At 37.1% G+C, this 12,664-nt stretch overlaps 1 protein-coding gene across 2 annotated transcripts; it reads right to left on the reverse strand.

Annotated features, from left to right (window-relative positions):
* Positions 1–532: 532 nt before the first annotated feature.
* MINAR2 (membrane integral NOTCH2 associated receptor 2) lies at positions 533–12,461 on the reverse strand. Of its 2 annotated transcripts, XM_016158251.2 has the most exons (4): positions 12,297–12,461; positions 9,003–9,053; positions 4,037–4,264; positions 533–712 (listed from the first exon to the last, which is right to left on the reverse strand). In XM_016158251.2, exons 1-4 carry the CDS (start codon positions 12,459–12,461, stop codon positions 533–535), a joined length of 624 nt encoding a protein of 207 aa, XP_016013737.2. The 2 variants fall into 2 exon arrangements, with proteins under 2 accessions (XP_016013737.2, XP_016013738.2); XM_016158252.2 differs by lacking the exon at positions 9,003–9,053.
* Between the last annotated feature and the right edge of the window lie 203 nt (positions 12,462–12,664).

Consider the following 12,664-nt stretch of genomic DNA (forward strand, 5'->3'; position numbering starts at 1 on the left):
TCCCCCCTTTTTTTCTGGCTTAAACAGGAATAAAGGAAGATAAAAGAGCATGAATCCACCCCAATAGGCAGCACAACGAGAAGCTTTTATCCTGTGTGCCTGGCAGCTGGCCAAAAAATGATCCCCTCTGCTTCCCTAGTGAGGACAGGAGAGTGGGTGGCAAGGTAACAGTGTTTTAAAAACAGGGTGAATATAGTTTGAGCCTTAAGACAAAACTGTTGACAACGGTTGGTGCTGTTTTGCTCTCTGTCAAAGTGTTTACTCTCAGTTGTATACAGTAACTTTTCTGTGGTTTTGATCCACAGGATTCCTTCTTCCCAAATGTCAAAGCTCAGGCTGGAATTCTTACACAGGTTTCAGAGACAAAAGTAGAGAAAGCGAGCAGATCTCAAGCAACATTTTCTACAAGACAATCACATTTTAACATGTACAATCGACAATACAGTCACACTGCATGAATGTGTTTTTCTGCAAATGTTTATTGGGAAAGGTTTTTAAGAAAGTTCAAGTGGCTGTGTCTGTGGCAGTTTCTTTAGGTGAAAAAGGTGCTGATAGTCACTATGGAAACCAAGATGCAGGCAACAAGGAGCAAAATCAGACCTATACGACAGTATTTTGAATGCTTCTCTTGTTCCTCTTCCTTTTTCAGTAAGGTATCAAAACCAGGCGTGTACATGTCTCCCAACCAAAACCGTAGGTCATTAGGATTTTCCTAAAAAGAAATTACATGGAGAATAGGATCAGTCAGTGATCAATCAATGTCACGGACTAACCAAGACTGCAAGAGAAGATCCTGTCAGAAGTACTGAAGGGCCATATTCATAATCACCATGACCTGGGTGAGGTATAAATGTCCTGGCTCAAATACGAGAGAGGCTAGGCTTCCCTGAATGTCACGAACATGCAGGTATAGCCTCCTGGCTGACCAGGAGCCCTTGCAGCCCAATCAGCAGGTCTGCATGAGAATTCGTGAGGAGGCCTGCATGATTTATTGACATTATTGCTCACTTTGGAGGGTCAGAAACACCAGAGCGTTTCTGCCATGTTTTTGCCAATTTAGTGTCTCTTACACCTCATAAATAGTGTGTGTCAATCAGGTTAGCGAGTTAAAATAAAATTTAAATTCCTTGCTTTAGAAGAGCCTTAGAGGTTTGATTTTTGTCAGCATGGTAAGAGGAAACATGTTTGGTGAGTTTTTCAGTAAATCGAGAAGCTGACTTCCATGGAGGAGATTAGTGAGTAAAAGTTAAGGGTCCCTTCCATGCTTCTCAGCTGCTGGTTCCCCTTGTCAAGGGTGACAGCATGTCCAGTGTGCAGAGACTTTGGCACTGTGTGACCTCCTGAAAAAAGGACCCAATGTACCCCTCCCTACATTAGCCCCTGTCCCCTCCCATGCCTCTCCTTCCAGTGGCCTCCTCTTCCCTGCAGCCCTGCAGAACTGCCTTCAACTCCTTATGTTCAATAAATCACCTGCAAACTACGGTTCGTACATATAAAAAAGGTTTTCTTATACTATCTCCTGCTATGTTTTAGTGCTAAAGATTCAGTGTCCATGCCTGGCATCTAATAAGCATACAACAAATTTACGGTGAATGCTGAATCTCTGCTTTCACAAACCCACTTCAAGCATCGTTACTTCTCATCTGGATTATTGCAACAGTTTGCAGCTGGGCTGCCCACCCTGCCCCTGACTCTCTAGCCTCTGTGAAGTCAGCCAGTTTCTATGGCCAGCCTCAAGGGACACTGAACTAGCTTCAGACTTACCAATGCCCAGCTGAGACAGCCATGTACGTGCCTGTAGGGTGCTGGGTGGATTCTGGTCACAGCAATATAATTCTTCCATCACATTGTACTAGTTTCAATGTCCTCCTTTTCAGAAAAGCTAAAATACTAGAGTAAAAATTGGTTGATTTAAAACTCCTTGACTGCTTGACTCTCAACTTTCATTTTGTGTCATCAGAAGCCTGCATGTTGCCTGCAAGTTTAATTCTTCTGTAATGGAGACTGCCTTCTCGTCCATTCTGCTCAGAGCCTGCTTGGTAACTAAAAAGGGAACTTCTTTTCTGCTTTCTTGTTTATAAACTCTTAGCAATTTCAAAAAATGAGAGCAGTTGAAAGAACTTTGAACTTTTACAGCCCGTTAAGTGGTGAAACTTTTCAGAAGATAAGTTAGGGGTTCCACCCACTAATTATGAGCTATAGACAGAGATGGTGATGAAAGAAGTTGAATTAATGAGGTATAGGAAGAAATTATCATGAAAACAAACATCTGACTTCCAGACGCATCCGTCAAGAGAAGTCGGTACTGAAGAATAGCATCATGAGGTCTGTCAACAGGCCTGTGACCCGAGGGACCACTGCTTTATGGTGAATGAACTGCATGCCGAGAATGGGGGGAGGGAGCACACCTGGTTTCAGTGAAGCGCTATATCCAATATGGTCACTTTTGATCTTCCTAAGCATAGCTCATGGAATTGTCCAACAACAAAACATTATTCCTCTTTGCCAGTAATGTTCGATAGCCTTAGCCTTACATACGAACATTTTCTTTTAGGGTACTTTTTCACTTTATTTTGCCCATTATTCTATGACTTAAACTGTAGCTCTGACAAATGCGGACTGTTTATTGTTGTGACAAACTTTCACTTTCCCATATTTATGGCTTTTCTCTTGATCCTTGTGACAGAAGAACCTCCCTACTCATACAAACCATCTCTATCTTTCGTGATTCTACACATCCTTCAAGCCCAGCATGAGCTAACTTTTTCGTGAAGGCTTTTTAAATAATCTAATGTGATCTTTTCCTTCTCTGAATCTGTACATCACTCTCTACCTTTGCCATCATCATGCTCTTCCTATAGCTTGTCATATCCTGTCTTGTTCTATAGCTTTCATTTGCTACTTTGCTCAGTTAGATGAACTTTTTGAGGACAGGGACAGGAACGGTCATCTTTACAGTCCCCTTGTAAACAACAAAGAGGAAGGAAGGGGCTCTAGGATACAGTCAAGAAATGTTTATGAAATAAATGAAAACATTTCTTAGAGGTCCTGAGCTTCAGACTCCTCATCAAAAAAACATGGTTATTGTTGCTATGGGGGAGCGTCTGGTATGGAAACTTCTCTGGAAAAGAGGCTGCATTAAGGAAATACATTAAATATGCTAGTAGGTTAAGAACCTTCAAAGACACTGGACAACAAGTTATTTCAAGTAGTGCATATTTGAGCTTTTTAAAAGTGTAAGATTTTAAGGAGACATAATGCTGTCTCCTACAAAAGAAAAATAGATTCAGGTGCTTAAGGTAGGAGGCTCAGAACAGAAACACATTGTTTAATGAAGGGTGCTTGGAATGCCAGGGCTTCCTGGCCCTAGGGCAGCAGAGGCTGAGCAGGAATCCAGGGCACTCAGAAAACAGGGGCACTCTCCCTGCTTTTCAGGCATTTCTGGATCTTCTATGTGTTGGGTGACACCAGGAGGAAAAAAAGAAAAAAAAACTTAAGTCGGGTTTAAGCTGGGTGAATGAGTTCATTGCATACTTTTCCTGTGTTGAAATGCTTTTGTTTTGTTTTGTTACTGAGACACAGGAAAGAGTCCAAAATGTAAATCTGCAATCTTAAATCATTGAGTGGGCTTGAAACAAAATGATCTTAGATGAGAACTGCCTTGCATAGTGCCGAAGAAAACATTTAATAAATATCGTTGAATAAATGCAGATTAAGGGATTCCTAAGTATTTACAAACATAAATGGTCACAAACTAGGGGAAAACATACATAACCTGGCAAATTAATTTTCTGTGTCGTCATTTTTTCTTCTGTACACTACACTAATGGCAGTAATTGCTTATATTGTAAAACTCAAAACAAATTGAAAAACACAAATAATGCTGAGGAATAATAAAGGGAAACTACAGGACAAAATGACCTGAAACCTGGAGATCTGGCACCTGGGGAAGAGTCACCTCAATACCCACACCTTTCAGAATTATTTAACTGATCTCCCTCATCAATTGAAGGAGCTGGTTCTTTGCCTCAAGTACCTTTAGATGCCCAGAAAGGTTTGTGTGCAGGGAGCGCCTGTCATATTCCTCGATGGTCCATGAAGGATTCTTCTTTCTTTCTTCCATAGCTTCCTCCAAACTTATGTCACCATATAGTGGGTTATTCCTCAGAACTGATGACAGGGGCGGTGGGGGGCTCTCTGCAGAGATGGCGCCCTCTGCACCGGACCCCCTCATTCGTCGAGCAGTCAGATTCTTCTTTTCTCTCTATTAGGAGGCAGAGACAGGGCTCCTCTTACTAAGGGGTCACTGATGGCAGAGAGCATCATGTGAAGTAACCGTGCCTGAAAATTTGTTGATTCTGCCCAGAAACCCACGAGTTCAGGACAATGAATGAGGAAAGGAATCTAGAATCCAGTTTGACCTAAAATACTATCATTAATTGAATCCTTTCTTTCCTGTGATTTTGTGCAGCTTCACTAATCATTCATTAAAATGCAATTTTATAACTACAAAGAAAGAATACTGTTTTTGTTTTTTTTTTTAATTCAAATAGTCGAAGACTGAACAAAGCCATTTTTTTCTGGCTCACTTGCATTGAAATTTAATGATGTTTTACTTCTTTCTCTTTGCCCATTCCATGACTGATAAGAATAACATTTAACATTGCTGTATGAATCCAGTGAAGTCAAGATTAAAAGGCATTTTATAGACAGGTCTCTTGGGACTCTTATTTCGGATAGCTTGGAGAACTGGACTAACTTAGCATCACACTCCTATATATGTCTACAGACCAGCTGGTTGTTAGATGGCTCTCAGATTTTTAAAAACTTTTTTATCGAAGCATAATATACATGTAGAAAAGTGCACATATCAGAAATGTACAGCTCGATAAATTTTCACAAACCAAATCAACCTAAGAATCTACCCAGAATCAGACTATCACCAGCACATCTCATGCTCCCTTCCAGTTACTATCCCCTCCCCACCCAAGGATGACTAGCACCCCCAATTTAATGGTGTAGTCCTGTTTGAACTCATTTTGTATTTTATGCAAATGGAATTATATTATGTATGCTTTTCAGTGTCTAGTTTGACCTCAGATTTTTTACTTCATTGTTTTTTTCTATGACTCCAAAACTATCATGAAGGTAGAAAATTTTTATATTAAAATTTGTTCACTGGCCAATGAAATTGAGAAGAAACAAAAGCTTATAGAGTAGTGCCTCATTTATCATGGGGCATCAATTCTACATAGTTAATTTTTTTAAAACCTTAGGTTTAACACTTAAAAACTGGTGACAAATTTTATTAATTTACAGCACTTTTCCAATAAATGTGTTTCAAATATTTCAGCCTTCCTAAATGGAGAATGTTAGTATTCCTCCAAGTCATATTTATGGTCATTAATACATTGATTCCCTCAGCACCTATTGGGGCATGTAGGTCACATTAAATATGCATTTATATAAGCTAAGTTGTAGATTAATATTACATATAGTTTCCTTTTGAAATGGCTGGTAGTCTAAAGTCATCTGTATAAAACCATTCGCATTCTCTTTGACCTCAGTTTTCCCTAATTTTCTTATTCCATACATTTTTTACATAATTGGAAATCAACTTGGAGATCTTCCCTGATTTTAGGTTGTTGGTCTCCTCAATATAAATTTATATTATATAATACTGAATGAAGTTTACAATAAAATAATAAATCATCTTGACTTAGCATTTTTCTTTAAGATGGATGACCTCATAAAAAATGTTTCTGAATTGAGGAAAAACAATTTGATATGAAATTTAGATCATTTCAGATAGTATAACTCTGACTCAAGTTTTTTTCTTTGAGACTAGACATCTTTGATCATCTTGGAAGAGGGATAATTCTTCTGACATTGATAAATTAGCTTTGTCAGGTTTTTTTGCCTGCTAGACTATTCCTTGAGCTTCTTAAAAAAGAAAGATCTATAAATAAAAAACAGTTTCAGGAGTCAAGAAAAAAGAATGTACTATGTAACAATGTATAAAGACCTTGAAAAACTAATATACAAAAGATAGCAAAATAATCAGAGGTACATTCTAAAAAGAACATTCAAGCCCTTAATTCTAAATCACATTCTTGAAAGCTAGAGGTTTCTCCTAAAACACTTATTTTTGCATTGCAGGACAATTTCATGCCTGAAAGACATGCGAATAGAAAATTAATACAATAACTTTTATTAAAAATTTGATGGCTGAATAAAAATACTAATTATGGTTGAAGTTCATTTTTATTTTGATAAATATTTTCAAGTAACTCGAGGAAAAAATGCATGTCTTTGATTCCATTCCTCATCTACATTTTAGTTATTATATTTAGCAAAAGAAATTCAACAGTAATTTTATTATTTCAGTTAGATGGACTCTAAGATAATTTTTATTGTTAAATATTTATATAAGGAAAGTAATACTTTAAAGGTTACCTAGACTTTTTGGCATTAACTATTACTTAACTCATTTATTCTTTATACCCTTTAATTATGGGTTAACCCATTTACTCTTTATACATTTTAATTATTATTTATACCATTTATGTATAAGGAAACTATCATTTAATAAAAAGAATGAAATAGAAGACACATTTAGACAAACAAAAACTGAGAGTTCACAATTAATAAACCAGTAAAGAAAGAATCTCTAAAAAAATGTTGTTCAGGCAGAAGAAAATTGATACTGGAAGAAAAGATTAAGATGCAAAAAAAAAAAAAAATTTTAAAAGAATGCTGAGCAAGGAAAAAAAACCCGATAAATATGTGTATAAATCTATGCAAGCATTAATTTCATGATAAAATAAAAATAATAATAATCACTAATTTGTGAATTTTAAAATAAGAGACAACTAAAACACTGAACAATAATAATTTAACAAATACTTTTTGATGAGGACACTTTAAGAAATAAGTTCAGTGAGAGGATATATTACTAAAAAGTAGAGGAAAATATATTGCTTAATTCAGTAGAACAGTAGAAAAAAGATAAGAGAACATTGAAAACAAGACAAGAAAAATGAAACAAAGTATATGGGGAGAGGAAACCTCATAAAATAGAAAAATTTTAGAAATAAACACATTAAATGTAAATAGATTAAACTCTCTTTTAAATGACAGAGATTAAACATTAAATTCAATTATATAATGTTTATAAGAGAAATAACTAAAACATTAAATTCAATTATATAATGTTTATAAGAGAAATAACTAAAATATAAGGACTCAGAAATGAATGTAAAAAAATATAACAAGCAAATATAAACAAATGAAGTCTGAGTGTTGTAGGGACTGGCTAAATGTTTTATCAGTTTTTTCTCTTCTTGAATACATAGTGTAACTGTCTTTCCCAGTCTGTCTTAAATTTAAACTGGGATAGGGTCTTTTCTAATTGATATGTGGGCAAAAGCAACAGAGATCACTCACAAACCTGACCTTTGGGATCTCCCATAATATTTTCGGCTTCCTTTCCTTCTGTTGTGTCACTGTAACAAGGGTTCCAAGATGGCAGAGATACAAGAATAAAGAGCAGGAAGCCCTGGGTTACTGCTTGGAAAAGAGCTGGCTCAAAACACATCTGCCATTCCTCAGACCTTTCATAAGCAAGAATTTTTTTCTTTATAGTTATTGATATTCTGTGGGGTATTTGTCATCATAGTGTAGCCTAGCCTTTCCTCCCTAAAGCGGGAAGCAGTATATTGAAATTCTATAAATGCGTGGCATTGGCTCAGCAGCAGTCAAGAAGAAGAAAGGGATAATGTGACATCAGAAGTGGAATGATGGCTATTCACATCATACAATGAAACATATTTGGTTTAAGTATTATCTGTGGTCATTAGCATCTAATCACCTGTTGCTCTCGGAGAAATATTTGTAAATTATCAGAGCATTTATGTGCATATAATGATATTACAAGTATAAGAGCATTGGAGTAATGAAAGATAGAGGTGAGATTAAAGAAAGAACTGGACCATTTGCAAAAAGAAAGAAAAGAGTAAAGAAAGTCTAGAAATGTGGTGCCTTCTGTCACTGAAAATCTATTTATAGACCCCAAACACTAAGATATGGATTTATTTATTTATTTATTTATTTATTTATTTATTTATTTATTTATTTTAAAAAACATTGAGCCAACAAATCCCACTGAAATTTCTCAGCTAAATGAGGTAACTCAGGGTAAATATCATATGAAGTGTGTGGGTTCATAACTATTATTTCCGACAGCTTTCAGGTGATAGTCATTGAGTCAAAAGATAGAGAAACGAAGGCAGAAAAGCAAGGCATGAAAGCCTACTTAAGAGCTATGCCTTCGAAGAACTTTGGATGTGCTTATTGACATAGAGAATTGACTTCGAGTATATAGATAAGATTACATTAATACATAGCTTATGAATTTTTGCAAGATATGTATTTCCAAAGGAACTTACACTCAAAAGCTATCAATTGTTTGAAATTAAGAAACAAAACAACCACCACCACCCCAGGCCTCCAAATATCCATGAGTAGGAGTAAGCCTTGAAGCCTACACTGCTTTGAAGGACAGCCCACTTCTGACAAGGCAAAAGAAGATTATGAACAGGGTGATGTTTCCCAGAGGGTGGAACCAGGGACTCCAGAGGACAATGCAATAGAAGGTCTCCAAAAAAAGCAGAATTGCGGTCTAATCAAGCTTCTCCACCTTTGAGGAAGGAGCCCACAACACACTATTCCCAGGTGGATCTCAGACTTACTTTGGAATAGTGACTGCTATGTCTTTCATTTTTCCCATTTAGAAAGCAAGAATTATATACATAATAATAATGTATGCATGTGTATATGTTAAACAGAATGATAGCCTGTGGCAGAGTGGAGGAGCCTGGCTGGGTACTCACCGAATCTGTATCTTCTTCATGGGCATACAACATCCAAGTGAGTAAAGGTGATCAGGAAATAAACTCATTAAAGGACCTTGTCTAGAAGTCAAGAAAAGAATACCCTCTTACCCTTGGCCTTTCGCTGCGGCTCACAGGTTTAGTATGGAGTGTTCCTGGGTTCTGAAACAGGCATGATGGCAGCCAGGAAAAGATATAATAAAGAGATTAGTCAGAAAAGATTCTGAAGTCTAACTGTTAATCAGGAAAAAAAAAAAAAAAGTCCCACCACAATATCTGAAAAACATTTTATCATGTACATAAAATTTTAAAAATCAGCTTTTTCCTTTCATTATCTCATTTTATAAAGGAATTGGCAGAAATATCTGGCATACGATTCCAAGGGCCTTCATCAGGTACATGCCCCAAATAATTTTAACAACTAGAAGCATTAGATTGTGGAGAAAGGTGGCTCAGCACTGAGATGAAATTTACTGTGAAGCTTCTTCATTTCTCTAGTGAAAGAATCTAAGAAGGAGTATAAATTTAGTAGAATCAAGAAATATTTGCTCATACTCTCTCTCTCGGCAAATACAGGTGACCCGTGTATATGCACAGAAGGAAGCTGACAGTACCCAGAGCAGGAGGCACAGCTGAGGACAGCAGTGCTTGCTTTTCTTTATGCGCCATATTGCTTTAGTGCATGTAAAAATGGCATAGAGAATTTTCTCTGAAAGTGAGCTGTGAATTTTGAAATAGCTTAAATATAAATCATGGCTATAAATATGATCTGTATATTTAAGAAATCAACTTCATCTTTGGGATCTAGGGGATTTTTGTTTTTACTTCTTAGCATCAATTTCGAAGGCCATGTTTATAGGTTAAGTCCTTTGACATACTATGAGGTAGTCTGAGTCTCAAACACCATGCATCTGGGTGGTGTGTGACCAAAAGAGAAGTTAACACAACTCTGAAGTCTGTGTGGATTTCAAGTAAGTATAAAAGCTACTGCTTGAATTAGTCACATAGCTTGAAGAGGTACTGAGTACATCCTCCAAAACCACCATCTACACACACACACCCTTCCATCCACAGTATAAATTTAAAAATGCAAGTTGATGTTATCTACTATTTTCCAAATTCTAATGAAAGGATAACTTCAACACATTTTGGAATATTGGCAAATGGTTAATAACAATACTACACAATTCTTGTACTCTTATAGGAAACCCTTTTTCTCAATTATTTTTACATCATTTTATTTGCTCTCACTTTTAAGGAAATATGTAAAATGAATATCTTCCTAATTTTGCAAGTGGAAATACTGAGGCATGGACTGAATAAGAGCCATAATAGATGATTCAAACTGTCTTACCCTGGATTTGACACAGAAACCAAGTTTCTGACCTCTTTATTCAATGTTGTTCCCATTCGGTTAATGTCTTCCTAACAGAGCGAGGGATGCAATTTGACGGCTGCCATGTTATATATCCCAATAATGCAGTACAAACGGTATATTCGGTGCCTTCTTCCAGGCATCATTACAACTACTTAAAACTTTCATATGTCCATTTCTTTTAGATTTATTTATTATCCAATGAATACATCGTTCTTATATTTCCAGATCCAGATGAGAGAAAAATTACTTATTGACACATTGCAATCTGAATTAGTGAATATAATTATTGTTACTCATAAGATATGCCACACCTACCCAACTATATGATTTTGTAATTGATCTAGTACCCCTTCCATGTGTCATTTCAATAGTAAATTGGCCTTTATTCAGTCATTTAATGTCTCTTTTAGGGTAAAAGGATAATGAAGTCAAGTTTATCTGCAGTTTACAATTACCAATAACCTATTCAATGACATATGAAGCAGATTTTTACTTCCTTGGCTTTTTCTCAAATAACTATTTCCACCCTTCAGAGCTTGTCGGAAAAAAATGTCCTTTAAAAATTTGCATTTCATTCAGGTTTAGGAACAATATTCAACAGAGCTTGAAACTGTGAAGTTCCACATGAAGGAAATAGGTCAACTCTGGCACCAAACAAAAGACTAGTTAGATCGACGTGTTCCAGCCTCAAAGGCATTTATTGGATGTTTTCTTAGACTAAACTTCATAGCATAGGATGGCCAAGGTTTTCTGAACTGATTTTCGAATCATGTTATTCCATGAAATAAACAGTAAGGATGAAAAAGTAGGAATTTCATTGCACTAGTTTAAAACTAAACAAAACATAAAAACAGCTACCAAAAAGATATGTATGGATGGGCAGAAGGGTTTCGAGGGTTACACATGGGAACAATGCAAAATTTTCAAAAAGTCAGTTGTCATAATAGGCTGCCTTACCATGGAGATAAATTAAAATCCTTATAGGTGGAGGAGACACTTACATAATCATTTGAGTGTACTTGATTTTGAATGACCTCATGATAAAGGTCCCGAGGAGCCCACAAAATGCACCACAAAGGAGTCACTTTACACAAGGACTCATGAGTAGCAACTGTTTCTTAAAAGAAAAATTTCTGTTTGGGGAATTTGAACCACTCCAAAGAATTTAATGACTTGCAGGGGCTTGTAGGTCAGTCACATCTGTTCTGAAATGAAATGCTTCTTCCTGTTTCTAAATGCACTAACCCTTAACCCCATTAGCCCTCACATCTTAAAACAGAGATTATTCCTGTTTCATGAGCTTTGCAACAGTCGGGGCCTTTATGTTTATTCCAGCACATGGAACTCATCACAGTTTTATTCTCTTCTGGTCAGCAAAAAGAGCGAAGATGCAAAAGAAGAAATAAAGTCTGCATTTGGGTCTGAAGGTTGGATTGGTGTGTTCTGTCCACATGGACACATGTGGAAAATACAAGAATCTAAAATTATAGGCAGCACCCTTCCAAAGTGGAGAGTTCCCTCTATATTCTTTCCCTCCATCATTAAGTTTCCCTTTTTTTTTTTTTTTTTTTTGCTGAGTCTTCTCTGCACGAAAGGAAAGGGAGCCCGTCTAAATGAGCTGAGCCCCTGACTAACCTTCTGATGCTTTGGGCTTAGAATACACCAAAAGCTGAAGGAAGGTTTCACCCTGGACCCTTATTTGCCAATGTAACAATTGGTTTGGAAAATTCTAAAGGAAAGGAGTAAAATGAGGCCTAGGCAAACTTGAAAATGAGGATGCGCTGAGAAGCTAGTGCTTGTAGGGAAATAAATGGGGTGGTGGGGAGAATTCACATATCTTACAGTGTGATCAGAGAAAGTCTCCTTATGTTAAGGCAGAGAGAAAGACCTTTTCTCTAGGGCAAGAGTGAGCAGCTTCTTTGTTCTATGTGGTTCCCTGTAGCCTTCCTGTTGTACAAATGATGATATGGCAGATAGCGAGAAAGACAGGGGCCCCCACCCCCCGTTTACGTGCTCCCAGGTCTCACCTGTGAGTAGACGATGTTTTGCCAGCATTGTGCCGCAGGGTAGCTGCCACCCGGAAACCGTGCCAGGCTGGCCTGAAGAAGGGCCGAGCTCCTCATTAAAGACTTCACATCAAGCTGCAGGAATTTGTCAGGATGGTTGTTATTTGGCAAAACAGAGAGATCCATGTTTCCCTTTGTCTACAGTGGACAACAAAGGCAAGTGAGGCTGCCCCATCAGACTCGTCCATTATTCATGAGCCGGAGGATGCTCCAACTGGCATGAGACCAGGTCCCTCTGTGTACTCAGATGCCACTCTCAAAATGACACATTAACACAAAGGAACAATGCAGCTCCCCCGCCTTCTCTTTCACATCACACACACACACAC

Source organism: Rousettus aegyptiacus, unplaced genomic scaffold (genome assembly GCF_014176215.1).
Source record: "Rousettus aegyptiacus isolate mRouAeg1 unplaced genomic scaffold, mRouAeg1.p scaffold_m13_p_7, whole genome shotgun sequence".
Taxonomy (NCBI): Eukaryota; Metazoa; Chordata; class Mammalia; order Chiroptera; family Pteropodidae; genus Rousettus; species Rousettus aegyptiacus.

What these genes read in the sequence shown, in the direction of transcription:
- MINAR2 (XM_016158251.2), bottom strand. Translation starts at nt 12,461, where the DNA reads ATGGATCTCTCTGTTTTGCCAAATAACAACCATCCTGACAAATTCCTG. An exon ending in AAAACATCGTCTACTCACAG is followed by an intron (nt 9,054 to 12,296) that starts GTGAGACCTGGG and finishes TGCCTGTTTCAG; the next exon opens with AACCCAGGAACACTCCATAC. An exon ending in GCCGCAGCGAAAGGCCAAGG is followed by an intron (nt 4,265 to 9,002) that starts GTAAGAGGGTAT and finishes GCCTCCTAATAG; the next exon opens with AGAGAAAAGAAGAATCTGAC.